The sequence below is a fragment of the Anopheles darlingi genome, chromosome X (assembly GCF_943734745.1).
Source record: "Anopheles darlingi chromosome X, idAnoDarlMG_H_01, whole genome shotgun sequence".
Taxonomy (NCBI): domain Eukaryota; kingdom Metazoa; phylum Arthropoda; class Insecta; order Diptera; family Culicidae; genus Anopheles; species Anopheles darlingi.
The window spans coordinates 5,205,592-5,220,221 of NC_064873.1; the positions used below are offsets into that span (position 1 = coordinate 5,205,592).

The window sequence follows — 14,630 nt, forward strand, 5'->3', positions numbered from 1 at the left end:
AAACAAACCAAACAAAAGTATTAAAGAAATCGTGGAATGCTATGTCTATTTGTGTACCCCGCAACCATTGAGTTGTGGGACTCAAACCAAAACCTACATGCAGACACACACACACACACACACACACATAAACACACACACACACACACACACACACACACACACACACACACACACACACACACACACACACACACACACACACACACACACACACACACACACACACACATACATACACTTTCATGCGCGAAAGCTAAGATGCATCTTATATGCAGATGATATATATATGCATCTTAGCGGAAACCCCATCACCACCCCACCTACCCCACCTTCCTTCTCCCGTCCACGTCTACCCGTTCGCATTGTATGTCTATCGATACCGCAAGCAAGTATCTTATGTTCCGTTTTACGTCTGCTTCATGTGGTGATTGCATGCATTTTTCCCGCACACTAGGAATACGTCTATTAGCCAGGGGGGGGAGGGGGGCAGCCGTACACGAAACAGCCAGCGGGGAACGCGGATCCCGGGATGATTAAAAGCGGGAATACATAAAAGATTTAAGAATAAAAAATGAAGGCGAAACCGAAACAGAAAAGAGAGAGTCAGCGAGTGGATGTGAAAGGAAAACGGGAGGAGGCAGAGGCAGAGGCCAGCGGGGAGGGGGGCAAGTGGTCCTGCTCCGAAAACAATTATGTGGTGATATAAAAACGTAAAACTATAAATGGATATACATGTGTAATCTGCAGTCCTAGGGTTTTTAGTTGTTAGAATGAGTTTTGGTTCCTTCCCGTGGCCTGTCTGGTGTGCTCGCATTTACCATTCGAAACCACCGACTAGCCTCCCCCACCCCCCTCCTATTCATCCCTTCCTTCAATTCCCATTCCTAATGGATTGGTCAATACGTATTCCCACTCAGACACGCGTTATCACACTTACCACAAAGGCGGTTCGGTTTGGCGCCCGGTTTGTGTTGCAAACATGGGAGCCATCTTTGGACAGAGAGACGGACTTCTCTCTTCCTCCCTTCTTCTCCCCTTTATGATTTATATGTTCGGTTTTAATTCGTTGCTGTCTTTGGCCAACCCTAAGGCTCTCAAGCCTTACCTCCTTCCCCCGATCGGTACGATTACCGAAATGATCGATTGTGGGCCTGCGCTCGCTCCCTCTCTCTCTCTCTCTCTCTTTCACTCTGTCTCTGTTAACCCCGTGTACCGTACCGTGTTACTTCTGTGCCATGCTATCCTGAGACCATCCCTGTGGGGTCTCCCTTATACCGGTGCGGTCCAGCCGGGAGCCCGGGGGTCGAGCCAAGATCGTGTCAAGCCTCAGCCCCGATCGCATCATTTTGATTCTTGAAAGGCGCCGCAGACGCAGAAGAACTGCAGGAGCAAAATGAGGGCGCGAGCAAAACGGGAAGAGGGCGAGACGGGAAAGAGACGAAGAGCGAAGTGATTTAGGGAAGCAAAACATCGATGTGATCCTGTGGGAGAGGAGCGTGGCAGGAGGGAGAAGGAGGGGGGGGATTGTTGGATGACGATGTAGGTGACCCTGCAGACGGTTTGCGGGTGAGCGGGATGGAAAGAAGTAAAGGAAAAAAGAAGAAGCAAAAGCGGGGGGAAAGGCGAAAAGCCGGAAGGGAGGAAGAACTATTTTAACGCTTAAATAATACTCCATTATATAAAACAAAAACCACAAAAAAAAAACAAAACAAAACAAAACAAATGAAAACTTCACTTGTACGTGCAGTCTCTGTGTCCAAAATGTGTCGAAATGAAGATGTAATAAAAACAAAAACAAATAAAAATGAAGTAAAAAACCAACACCCTTTGCTAACCTTTGCTAAGTGGCATCTGTTCGTTACAACAACAACAAAAAAACAGATAATTCTCCGAACTATGTGTCAAGGCGAACCGGAAACAATAATAGATGGTGCTCGTTCGTGTTTAGACCCGGTGCGAGATCGAATAGCAAACGGTGGGCTTGTTTCTTCTGTATGCGTAATTTATTGCACTCTAAAACATACGGCCATTTCATATATGTTTAAAAAAAATATTGCAACTAGAATCCGATCGTGATTAACCCGTTGTGCTCCGGATCGGCAGTCATCTGGTCACCCGCTAAAGTGAGTGAGTGGTGCAGCATTTCTTGCCGAGAATACGGTCCTACGGTGCAGGTGCAACAACCTAGAGGAACCGCGTCGTGCCGCGTCAAACTCGGCCCGGTTAATCGATCAGGTATGGGCTGTCGAGGGCTCCAAGCCCAGCCGCCACACCCCCCTCGTTAGCAGTGGATAGCTTCGTGCGCAGCATGTGTCCCACCTGCCTGTTGTACAGTATCTTATCCTTGCTCCTGCAACATATAACGTGAAAAAGAGGTAAAGAATGGTCCAGTAGACACCGGTACAGTGTATTTGTGTGCGCGCTTAAACGGCGTCTACACGACGACGAATGTTGGAGAACTTCTCGACGAGAACTTCATCAAATTAAACGTCATCCCATACAAATCCGTCGAGAAGTTATCGCGATAACTGAAATGCACGTGCAGCGAGCGAGCAAGCGAGAACGAGCTTGCCACACCTTTTGGAGCTGGCAAATCATATGTAAACATATGTGACCTTGTGTTGTGTTTCGAAGGTCGTGAAAGTATTCGCGATAACTTTGTGTGTCGTCTGGGCGCTGTTTTAGCCGCGTGATGGCATACCCGATGATAGCACCGAAGATGCCAAGCTCGGAGACGAGTTGTACCGGTGTGGGCGGGGCAGTACCGGCATCCGGTCGGATCATGTAGCCGGTCGAGAGGGGCGGAAAGATGCGCTCCATCAAGATCCAGGCGGAACGTTCCTCCTCGCTCATCGATGCGAGCGCAGCCGGTATGTCGGCCCCGTACACATTGTTACCGCCGCCCTCGCGCTGCGGCTTCAGCACGTACCGCTCCGGATCCTGGAGGGCTAACCGGACCGCCTCGTCGCCCTCCTCGTCGCGATCGAGCGAGTAAAGACCGGTAAAGATGTCGCAAATCGCTTCGATCTTCGCCTCGTCGCTACCGACGAAGCGCCGTAGTACGTCGGGCTTGGCCAGCGCCTGCTGTACCTTCTTCGTGCCGGCCAGGTGGTACTGGATCGAGGGACACTTGATGGCGACCGACCGCTCGATCAGCAACCGAGCGGCCCACTCCTGCGGTCCATGGTAGTGACCCGGTTCGTACCCGGCCCGATAGTACACGATGCTCGCTTCACGCCCACCACCCTGCCTCTCCGTATCCACCAGTAGCTCCTTGGCCGGACCAAGACGAGCGCCAATGGCGAGCTGGGTCAGCGTGCGACGAACCACCGGCACGTGCGGATAAGTCTCGCGGATGTAGAACTCGTGGAAGCGCTGGTCGCAGATGTTGTATGTGCGGTCCTCCACGACGAACAGGATGGCGGCGGCCGGTCGATTCTGCAGCTTCCATGCTTCGACCATCGCATCGCACAAACCCGACAGTGCACGGTTCTCCGGTAGCTGCAGAAACGGGGGAAAACAAAAACGAGAGTTAGGGCCCCGGGATGACCAAAACCAAACCGCGCAGAAGCACTGCGCCAGCTGCACTTACATTTACAAGCTTATCCTGATGCCCGAGCTCCGTCAGAATGTAGCTGTATAAAGCATTTTGGCGATCCGTCGCACGTCCAAGTGATTCACGCGAATTTGAAGAAAGGAAACGAAACGTAAATCAACGCGCCAAAGGCAAGAGGGGACGGAAAAGAAAAGATGAAAGAGGGCAGGTGGGGATAGGGAGGGAGGGGAGCAGTACATTAGGGAGTTGAAAAGGGAGGGTGCTACAGGACAGATCAGTAGAGTGTACAATGATTTGGTGAAGGTGTAAAGATCGGAATGACAGGTATCGAGAGAGCCTCAAATGCTGCACAACAACAACATCAACAACACGAATGAGCGATGAAACGGGGATGGCCATCCAGCAGCATGCTTATTATAAAGTATATCGAGGCTCATTGAGAAAGTTCTTAGCCTTGAAGTGCGTACGACTGTAAGGGTTTGGCAGCGGACAGCTCCTCGAAAGGATTCCATCACTGCCCAACAACAATTGGCAGTTCCGAAAACGCGTGACTACAATCTGCTGCCCACAGAGTTGTGGTGCGTTTAAAAGCAAGACTTTAGTATAAGTTTTTTTTACACTAAAGTTTATTAATACTTAGTGTAAAAAAAAAACTTACACTAAACACACTTAAGTTTAGTTAAGAGAAAAACAAATACAACAAAAAAAAATTTGAAGGCTCAGAACTTTTGTAGCCAGTCGCGAACAAAATTTGCTGTCGGTGAAACAATGGAGCATGCGTTGGTTTGTGTGTCGTTCTGCTATGGTGTGTGATACATAATAGAACCAGGTCGATTGAAGCCTACCGTGCAGTTTTGGATGCCATTCGCATGCACTCGGTATGATTGCTGAAAGCACGGTAAGCGGAAAGCGGAAGCCAAAATTCCAGGGGGAACATTAAATCAGATGGTCTTCACGCCGACCCCGAAGAGGGGTAAGGGGCGGGGGGGGGGGGGGGGAGGGATGACAGAGATAGTGTGAATAGAGGACGTAACGATTCGGAATCGGAGAACTGGAAACGGTACTGGAGTTACTAGAGCAGGGGAGGATAGAAGAAGCTAGTTTACATTAGAGAACTACATGGTCCGCCAGTCCCGAAACTAAATAATAACCGCGGGTAAACTGCCTCTACTTTCTTACTAACTCTCAAACCATACATCTACCAGAGGGTCAATCTACGGAGCTGCTGCACTACCGAGTTCTACCCGAGAAACCATGTGTAATACTGGTCCTCGATTCGAGCTACTACTGTTGGCGATCTTCGAGGTCTTTGTCGTTTGGCCTTCCAACGTGATAGTGCCTGTAGCAATGCGTTCCAAGCATACGTCATGCACCATGCAGTTGTAGTTTCCGTAGCGTGCTCCAGTACCCGGGGCGACATGCTCAAATGCAAACTTATCTTGAATGCATTTCACTTATTTTGGTACCAATAGGTCATAATAATCCATCAAATGGAGAGGAATGGAAGCGAGCGTTTCGGTGGTGCTAAGCAGGATACAGTCGAACGGCGGGATGCGTGTACATTTACAGGCGAGGCTCATCCCTTGAGGCGATAACGAAAAATGGGGAGAACGAGCATGATCTAGCGAGGAGTGACTTAGGATGAACGAAAAACTAAAACAGCACATTTTTTTTTTCGGGGAAAAGATAGAGGGAGAGAGAGAGAGAGAGAGAAACAGACAGAGAGAATAAATATGGGGGGCGTGAGAGAGATAGCGATCAAAAATTGAGCGACAGACCGCACGAGTACGGCAGGAAAAGATAGAAGCTGGAAAAATGTACCTATGCATCGGTGTAATGTTGGTGGAGATGCCGCCGAAGCTGGAGGCGATCGTATTTATCTCCACCTGCTTGATGGCGTCCGAAAAGTTGGGCAAATAGTCAGACCGGAGCAGTGCGAGCGTAAGGGTCTGTCGATTAGGAGAAAGAGAAAGATAGAGCCAGAGAGAGAGAGAGAGAGAGAGAGAGAGAGAGAGAGAGAGAAAGAGAGAGAAAGATAGAGAGAGAAAGAGAACAGATAGGAAGGAAAGTACCGGATCGGTCCTATGGTGGCGGTGGTAGTTGGAATAGAGCTTCTGGCCGGCTGGCGAGGTTTAGGATTATCCTTCATTCCGAATGCTACGCGCATCTGCCAGGTTCTTACGCTTGGGCGAGGCCTCACTCTGTCTGTCACCACCTTACCTCCAGACAGGAAGCGTACTTTTCTTCTTTTTATATGGGGAACAATCGTTTTGGGGGTTTGGGGTTAATCGGACTCATCCGCACCATCACGTCACGGGGCCTAACAACTCTCAAGCAAATAGTCAGCAAACCTCCCCTGGTGATGAAGGCCAAGGGTGCTCAAATTCCACACAACAATAGGCTGTCCAAGGAAACAATCACGGTGCATTATTGGCACCATGGCGCACATCTTCTCCCAACACACGCGTGTACACCGTTTTAAACCCTGGATGATGATTCAAAGCCCGGGGGAGTGCAAATTGGCCGATCAGAAAACGTTACGTGTGCGAAACCTAAAACGGAAGCATAATGCATAGAGATCGGTTTCGAGTTGCCATAATTTGGCGTGGTGCTTCATCGGCTGAACGAACAAAACGATGTTAATCGATAAGAGAGTAGTGTTAGGGTACGAAAAACACATGAAGAGAGTGGTAAATCGAATCTTTCTACTACAGTGGCCCAAATAAACCAAATTAAAACCCGACAAACAGCTACTGCAGATGAAGAAGGGTTGCTAGAGGGACAGAGCTTCTATTAGCAGAGGAACGCAATTCATACTCAGCTCATGCGTACCTAGGCGCGATCAAACCCCTAAAGTAGTGTGCAACTAAGCAACACAAGGGAGATGCTACGCTAGCGGAAGGATCTCCGCTCTACGAAAAAGTGTTATACAGACTACAAAACAAGGGAGAGGATTAGAAGTGCTGGTTACTGAACTAATCATGCTATTGTCGCACTGTTGCAATAGACCAACGAATTCTGTTAGGTTGTAAAATGTGCAAATACTACGAGCCACCCGATTCCGTGCGCCCGGTGCTGCTGTATAAATCAAAATTATTTGTTATTTCGTTAATTTTCCACATTTTCAATCCAACCTCGCACGCACACCACACACACACACACACACACTCTCTCTCTATGGTACTACATCTCGTCAAACTCCAATGAAAAATTTAGTTACAATAGCTTTGCAATGTACGGCAGGGGGAGTATGTGGTGCATAGTGTATTGTAGAAGAAGCTAGTAGAGCAGCAACATCTTACACCGGATCCATTAGACGAACCCATTTTTTTACTACACGCAACCGAAAACAATCGAACCAATCATGGAAGGAGCAATATAGAAAAAGAATAGAAGAGCACGGAATAAACCATTAACCGATCGCAACAATAAAGCATAAAACAGTGGTTAGATACTAAAACAGAAGTAGCGTAGTTTTGTATATCGAGCAGGGGAAACGATAGGTGGGATTCACACAGCGGAATGGAGATGGAATTGAGGTAGCAGCCGCAGCAACCAATCGCAGGTTAATGATACAGAACAGAGAGGAAGCTAAAGAGATAGAAAGAGGTTGATAGGTTGTTATGAAGAGAAGATATAGATCTATCTAAGGAGGATCTAAGGTGGCTAGGTAAACCAAATAAGTTACGGAAGTGTACAAACGGTAGAAAGGGGCGAAAAGAGCTTAAAGTGTAGTAGGTAAGAACCTTTGCAGATATTTGCTTGAGGGTCCTAGGTGCCCGAAACCCGACGCGATCGTGTTGATCTCCACCTGCTTCCAACAGCAGTACGCGCCGAGCTGGCGCACCCGCTCGCTGCACATGTTGTCGCACTTCGTCTCCAGCATCAAGTCCGATCGAACCAGCCCTAGGCTGAGCGGCTGCCGGAGCCAGTGCCGGTCAAACAGTAGGAACGGCACGTGAGAACGGCCACACGTGCACCCCAAAAACCGCGTACGGCAGATTCATGAAAATGTTTGGAGGACGAGTACTATCAATTGAACTGCGTTTGCCATTGGAAAACGATGATTAATTGCAGATTATGGGAGGGATGCGGTATCGCGGTGCCACCGAGATGGGGCACGCAAAAAATGAAACACCCAACGGAGAGCAGCTCGCCCTCGGGTGCAGCGCACGGTCTTACCGTTCGGATATTTTAAAGGGGGGGGCTCGGTATTTTATTTCATTTCTTCGCCTTTGCTTTTTACATTGTTTTATGAGTGCTTATCCTTTCAAGAGTATTTTGTAAAATTTTGGGATCAATCGAAGCAAAACTGACAATGACATAGATTTTTGAAAATCCGTCTTTCATACAAGGCTTAATCCATCTCGTTAAATTGGATGTCATGAGCGTAGTTTTGATCTAATATTCTCCCAAAAAAGAACCAAATATTCTTGAAACGTTGCAGTTGCATGTGAAATTATTTGAAAAAATTCAATTGAATGGTTTCTGCACTAAAAACCGTCAACGAGGCTTTTTTACCCGAAATAACCTAAGCCCCCCTCCCTCTCCCCCTTAAGCTAGGCCACAGTGCCACGAGCAGAAGGCCCGCAGGCCGGTTCAGCCTTACCTGTGCGATTCCTTCCGATAGCACCGTGCGGTAAATATCTACGAGCCCGCGCGTAAACTCGTCCACCTTTTCGGTCGACTTGAGCGTGTCGAGCAGAAACTGGCTGTCGTGGGCAACCGCATGGATAAGCTCATTCAGGACGGGTTGCAGACGAACTGCCTTCTGAAATTCCGCCCGAGGAAACGACGACGGCGTCAGGATGAATGGCGCGAACTGCGGAACGGAACACCATGAGTGAGATAGTGTTGGAAGGGAGACGTGTGATGAGTTTTTGTGCAACACCTATTTACCTGCAGTGCATCCGGGTTAAAATTTTGCTTCGAGCGCATCGCTGCACCGTGCATCAGTGCCCAGTCCTTCGCCTTCTCCACTACATCGATCAGCTGCGCCTCGTCGAGCGGTAGCGGAATACACGATTTGAGGGTAGGCGTTGATGAAGATGAGGCCATCTTTGCTCGATACGGTTGATTGCTGTAGTGTTGTCTCGGGAAACAGCTTCACTCGGCCCAACCACACTCACTCGCTGTTGAACTCTGGATTGAATTCTGAAACGCTAGAAAAGACGACTTACTACCGGACGGGTTTTTTAGAACTACTGACTGAGGCCAACGGAGCGTGTTCACCGATGAAGAAGAAAGATAGTGTCTTCGCTTGCTTCAACTGATAAGATAAAACCAAGTCGGCGATGAGGTCATTAACGTATGCCAGAATGATAACGAGTAACCGTGGCGTGTAGGCACAATGGTTCTCTGCAACGTGATCGACGACGTATCTCCCACGGCGCGTTAGTTTGTGTGTGTGTGCGTAAGTGGTTGCTACAGGTCACGTACGTGCATAACAACCGATATGCGTGTGCGTATGTAAACAAACTTAACTGACATCTCTTTGGTGGCGCTACTTACAGCTGTTTTGCTGAGGTTGCAAGCATTATTCCTGCTTTCCCCTTTTGCCTATCCTGGGTGAATTATTTAACTAGAGCTTAACAAGCACATTGAGGGGGTTGGAGAGGTTAAAATCCACCATCATAAAATAAACAGCAAATCCACCATCATAAATAAAATCATCAAATAAACAGCATTGCCTTCCATCCAGCGAAAGGATCCTCAGCCAATTTCGGCCAAAGACAGCCGCTTCCTAGTGCATATGCTGCCGGATGTATTTTCACATCCTCACCGTCGATTTCTGTACCAATTTTGTCGCCAAACAGACGAAATCCGCATCAGCCCTGGTTGTTGTGAAACCCTGCCTATATATGACAACCTTCATCCCGAGAACCGATTCAGTGCTGGTCGTATTAAGGAGACCATACTTTAACGAATAGCATGAATGAAAATGTCATGCATCTAGCACTGTTATGTTTGCAATTAGAATGCGACTTGAGATACATCAGTTCTGGGTTCTGTGTGCCCTGAGCTTGTAAATTAAATCTAACAAATATGCTTGTATTATTGTAAACAGCACTGTACTCATGACGTGCCCAGAACCGATTCGACAGCGCAACAGTCCGTGACGTGACGCACTTCGATTATTGTCCGTGAGTCGAGAGGCCAATTGTGCGAGACAATCCGAAAGAGGCCTTCCACCTACACTCAGCCTACTTGGTGCGAAATTTGATTTGCTGATTTTTGTATTTTGTGTATAGGAAAGTTAGAAAAAACCAATCGAACCGATTCGGTGGTTCGAAACGTCAAAGCGCACTGCGAGAGAAGAAACGTCAGTGCGGTGGGAGTGTAGCAAACACAATAAGGCATCAGCAGTGCAGTGTTTGTACGTTAAATTCGCCAACAAATCAATGACGATTTTTACTACGCCTTTGTTCCAGTAGCCCAGGACACCCGAGAGCCATCTGTGGAATTAGTGGACAGCCAGCCTGGCCTGGGACTCTGGAGGTGGTGGACCCTGTGCCCCGTGGTGGTAAAGGGGCTGTGTGTGCGTTAGTGCCTTGCATTCGGCACTGCATTCGACGCAAATAAAGTGCAGCGACCGTCGCGTATCCCCTTACGGTTGTTCCGTTCATTGTGCAGCACAGCGATGCATTAGTGTGGATGTTTACGTTTTGTAGGATCGACGACGGAAGCAAGACACATCGTCCTTCCACAGAGGCAGGGGCAGGGGCTGCGGGAGTAAAGCAGAAGGTGATCGGGTGACCACCCCCACACCACAAGCAGCAGCAGCAGCAATCGATAGGTCAGGCCCCGAGCTGCCAGGGCAGCAGTGCGCTTGATGCTGGCTTGCAAAGACAGTTACGAACATAAAGAAGAACAGCATACGCGACAAAGGGGCTAAGGCGAAACAACGACGAGAACGGCCCCCCATAACGGTTGCTGAAGCACAGAACAAACCGAAACCATCGGGCTTGCCCGTGTGCTGTACGGTTTTAATCGTTCTTCGCCATCACTCCGTTACGCTGCAGGAGAGAAGTGAGGTTGGCTGGTGGACACGGGGTTTTGTTTCTGCCTGGGTCGCTCAAAGACCAAAGGACGATTTGCAGATTGTGATTTTGTGTGTGCGTGCGCGCGCGCGTGTGTGGGGTTTTTTTGCTGTGTTGCAGCAGTGTGTGCACGACGGAACAACCGTCACTACAGCATCCACAACACACCACCTCAAACAACATCAATCAAAACACGGTCGCCCGCCAATCAAACACGGGTCAACCATCGGACGCGCCCAACAGTCGTTGACAGCAGCAGCACCAGCACCATCCGCAAGAATAAGGTGTACCCAGGAGGATGTGCACTTGAAGGTCGAACCCCGATCGGTAGCAGCGAGATCGACCCTCAGACGCGGTCTGGTCCTGTACTGCGGCTGCCCAACGACCATGGAGTAAACGCACACACGGCTGTTGGAAGGACTGTTTCCGGTAACGCGCCTGTGTTGTGTTTGTGTGTACGCGCGCGCGAGTGCTGTGGATACGGTGCAACATCGAGAACGGCCCCAGCACCACTAGATGATGGTGGTTTGGGCGGACGTTGCTGCCGTCTTCATCGTTGCCATCAGCAGCCAACACTAGCAGCAGCAGCAGCAGCAGCAGCAACAACAGCCAGCAGCAGTAGCAGTAGGCAACAGTATCTGGGCAGATTATGTAAAAATCATCATCATCCATCTGTCGCCAAATCGAGTGAGCGAGAGACAAAGCGGATCGCGTCGGAGAGAGCCCATAAGAGAGAGAGAGATTGAGAGAGAAAGAAAGAGAGAGAAAAGAATAAGAGAAAGGTAAGTGAATGGAGACGGAGACCCTTTCCGTCATCTGACATTTCCCTTTCCCCCGTCGCTCTCCCATGCACCTCGATATTACCACTCGTCGTCGTAGAGAAGACCTCTCCGGTTTGTCAGTTCTTGAGAGAATTATTTTGTGTCTTATTAAATATTTTCGATTGTTTTCTTTTGAAGCCATGATCATGACGATATCGTCGAGGTGATGTTGCCGATAGTGACGGCGTAAAGCCAGACAGACAACAGTCCCGTATGCTCATTCGTTGCCATGTGCGCGTGCACCTGCCCTGGTCGCTGCTGCTGCGAGCACACAGCAGATCTGGGCGAACGGATTGCACTTTTTGAACCTGCTGTCGCATCATTCGATTGTGCAGCAGTGTCTCTGCTTCGCTCTCGGGTCTCCTGAACAGCTCTGATGTGTCTATGGGCCCGCACCGTGGTTCACTGAACTCGCTAAACAAAAACACCACAAAAAAGGACGAAAAGCGAGCGCTTGATGTGATTCCGTTCGCGAGGCACACACACACATATTCTCGCTCTCCCTCTCTCTTTCGTAGGGTGGCTTTGTAGAGAGTGTGTGTGTGTGTACTCTGCTCTCATGGCAGTGTGTTCTCTTGGTGTTATTTCGAATTCGATCATGCCCGAGACCAATTAGACCGTAGCTCCTTGTGCGTAAGGGGCCGAGGAAATACCTGAAGAGAAGTGGAGGAGATGCGATGAAAACGAACGAAAACATTTGTCTCAAAAACAGAAACATACCACCAATCGGTGGTGAACTGCTAGTAAGGAGAATGGTCCAGCATTAGGCAGTAGCAGCACAACTGCAGCTGCAACGTGAAAGGGCGGCCTGGCCAATATCTGGTGTGTGTGTGTGTAGGTGAAGAGAGCTGCAAAGAGAGCAAGAGCCATCCCCATCCTTTAAGTTGTTCTAGGCCGCGTTCTACCGTAGAGGGCTGCACACGAAACACGCACACATTCGCATGGCCTGTGGCGCGATACACCAGACGGTGGTGGCAATTAGCATCCACATCGTCCCATAAAACTGCCTCCCCACCCCCTTCCGCCCTTAACACTTACTCTCTCTTTCCAAACGCCATCGTTGCTAGCTGCTGGTACGCACACACTCTTGCAAGCTCAGCAGAGACGCGATTGTGCGCGCACATACCACCCCCTCCCTCAAAACTCCGCCCCCTCCCCCCGCTCCCCTTTCGCCTTTCAACGGAGTCAACATACAGACACACGCACACCAGCGAGCAGCGAGCTTATGTTTTTGTTTTGTGCCAAACGGAACGGCCTCCGCTGAACAACGTTGGTCGGGGTTCGGACGGTCGGGTGGCGACGACGACGACGACGTTTGTGCTCTGCTGGCAGAACAGATGAGTGCACCGAGCAGCTAGCAACGCGGCGGGTGCACCAAACCAGAGATCACCGTCGGGCGCTGGCTTGAAATTTTGTGTGAAAGCTTATTTGTTGTTTAAAAACTCGAACGCACGGACGCACGCAGACTCGTGTTGCGTGTTGTGATTTTTATTCTTCATTTGTTGCTTCTGTTTGTTTTTTGAAGCCCTGCATTACTGCTGGTTTGTAGTGTGTGTATGTGTGTGTGTTTTTGGTGCTCGTGACGTGAAGAATTCAAAAGAAGAAAAAACCCTAAATCCTTGGTCAAGTGCAAGCTGTGTATTCTCCCAAAGTGACCGAGAAAAGAACGGTTCGCAAGAGCAGGAGACGGGGCATATGTGTTGGTGTGTGTATGTGTGTGTGTAGAAGGCAGGGGCACAGGACATCGCGATTCCGTCCCATCATCATTCTTCCTCATCGCCGTCAGTCAATATTAATATCTTCTCGAAAGGCCGCTGCAGCCCACACGAAGCGCACTCCTGATGAAGGACGTTTCGCTCGTGGTGCACTCGGCCAGCAGCAGTAGCACAACCACCAGCGACGTCGTCGTCGACCATCGTCTCACAATCAACTCTGCTGTAAGTGTTCGTTGCAAAGCGCGCCGTTGCCCCGCGAAGATGTGCTTGTTGTGTGTATCTCTGGGTGCAAAGTGGCGAAGGGGGCTGCACGCGCCGTTAAGTGTGTCACTGTTGCACTCGAGCGGACTAACATCCACACACACACATACATATCTCTGTTCTGTGCGAACTGCGATGTTGACCAGTTCATGTTTCGATTTAATTAAAAGCATTGGAAAAGGGAGGGGGGGGGGGGGCTCGTTGGGTGATGCGTTGATGAGAGGTGATGAGCCCTTGTGATCAGGGCTGTGAATGGAGTAAGGGGGGCGCGAGGATCCAAGAAGCTGCTGCTGCTGCTGCTGCTACTTCGCAATATCGCAAGTGACGGATCTGCAGGCCAACCAGCAAGCATCCTGTGTTGCTCTCGCCCTCTCCCCTACGCCTATACCTCCCCCCCCCCCCTCTCCAAACTGCCACAGATCTGCGCATCTCTCGTGTAACAAACAAACAAACTAATAAGAAAGCACCAGGACCACATGTTTGTTGCGATCTGACCTCTGGTTGGTTCGCGCGCCATTTCCAATTTGTTGCGTTTTGAATTTCGTCGCAAAACATCGCTTGTTGTTGTTTGCAAACCCACTGCTATCTCAAATTGCGTGCGAAAGAGGAAGAGGAGAAGGGAGAGAGAGAGAGAGAGAGAGAGAGAGAGAGAGAGAGAGAGAGAGAGAGAGAGAGAGAGAGAGAGAGAGAGAGAGAGAGAGAGGAAAGGTGCGTGTACGCGCAGCAAAACAAAACAAAAACAACACAACGGCGACGCGATTTCACGTATCTTCTTGTTCGCTGAGGCTCGTGCTGCCAGACACTGCTATATACCTACGCTCTGGCACACACACGCACGCACACACGCACACATGCACGTGTGTGGCCCAATGACGTCGTTTTTCATGTTGTTTCTTTTCTTTGTTTTGATCATCATTATCATTTGCTCCAGCACTTGGTTAACGGAATTTACTTGTTTAAAATAAAAAAATAAAATAAAAAACCAGTGAGAGAGAGAGAGAGAAAAAGGGTGAGGATGTAGTCTCCTGCAAAGGAATCTTAAGGCATCGTCAAGAAATTTCATGTCTTGTGTCTTAGTAGGCGAAGTAAAGGTTTAGGGGAGTCCTTTGTCATCATTTTCGTCGCAGCAGAGTAAGGGGAGGTCGGGAGGGGGAGGGGGGGAAATGCAAAACCTGCTACCTGGTCCTAGTACTACACTAGGTGTCACTCCCTGGACACTGGGTAGGGGTATTGG

The 14,630-nt window shown here is 49.4% G+C and overlaps 3 protein-coding genes across 15 annotated transcripts in view; 2 read left to right on the top strand and 1 right to left on the bottom strand.

Annotated features, from left to right (window-relative positions):
- Nucleotides 1-1,743, top strand: part of LOC125952052 (rho GTPase-activating protein 190) — a 25,041-nt gene extending 23,298 nt beyond the window's left edge. For all 7 annotated transcript variants that reach the window (XM_049681299.1, XM_049681327.1, XM_049681282.1 and 4 more), the window contains one exon: nt 1-1,743. This exon is cut by the window's left edge and continues 3,005 nt beyond it. The gene's annotated coding sequence lies outside the window, so the exon portion shown is untranslated.
- Nucleotides 1-14,630, top strand: part of LOC125951959 (uncharacterized) — a 95,934-nt gene that overhangs the window by 64,737 nt on the left and 16,567 nt on the right. The window contains exon 1 of one of the 4 annotated variants that reach the window (XM_049681136.1): nt 9,704-11,381. The exons of 1 other annotated variant lie outside the window; for it this stretch is intronic. The gene's annotated coding sequence lies outside the window, so the exon portion shown is untranslated. Of the gene's footprint in view, nt 1-9,703; nt 11,382-12,668; nt 13,358-14,630 lie in introns of those variants that run through there. 2 more of the 4 variants (XM_049681156.1, XM_049681118.1) reach the window with 2 other exon arrangements.
- Nucleotides 1,971-9,029, bottom strand: LOC125952415 (glutathione synthetase-like). Of its 4 annotated transcripts, none has more exons than XM_049681877.1 (6): nt 8,459-9,018; nt 8,169-8,381; nt 7,306-7,478; nt 3,596-3,638; nt 2,705-3,504; nt 1,971-2,353 (listed from the first exon to the last, which is right to left on the bottom strand). In XM_049681877.1, exons 1-6 carry the CDS (start codon nt 8,615-8,617, stop codon nt 2,227-2,229), a joined length of 1,515 nt encoding a protein of 504 aa, XP_049537834.1. In that variant the 5' UTR covers nt 8,618-9,018; the 3' UTR covers nt 1,971-2,226. The 4 variants fall into 4 exon arrangements, with proteins under 4 accessions (XP_049537834.1, XP_049537842.1, XP_049537850.1 ...); XM_049681885.1 differs by lacking the exon at nt 7,306-7,478 and adding an exon at nt 5,381-5,508 and having other exon boundaries at nt 8,459-9,008; XM_049681893.1 differs by lacking the exons at nt 1,971-2,353; nt 2,705-3,504; nt 3,596-3,638; nt 7,306-7,478 and adding exons at nt 3,645-5,212; nt 5,381-5,508 and having other exon boundaries at nt 8,459-9,029.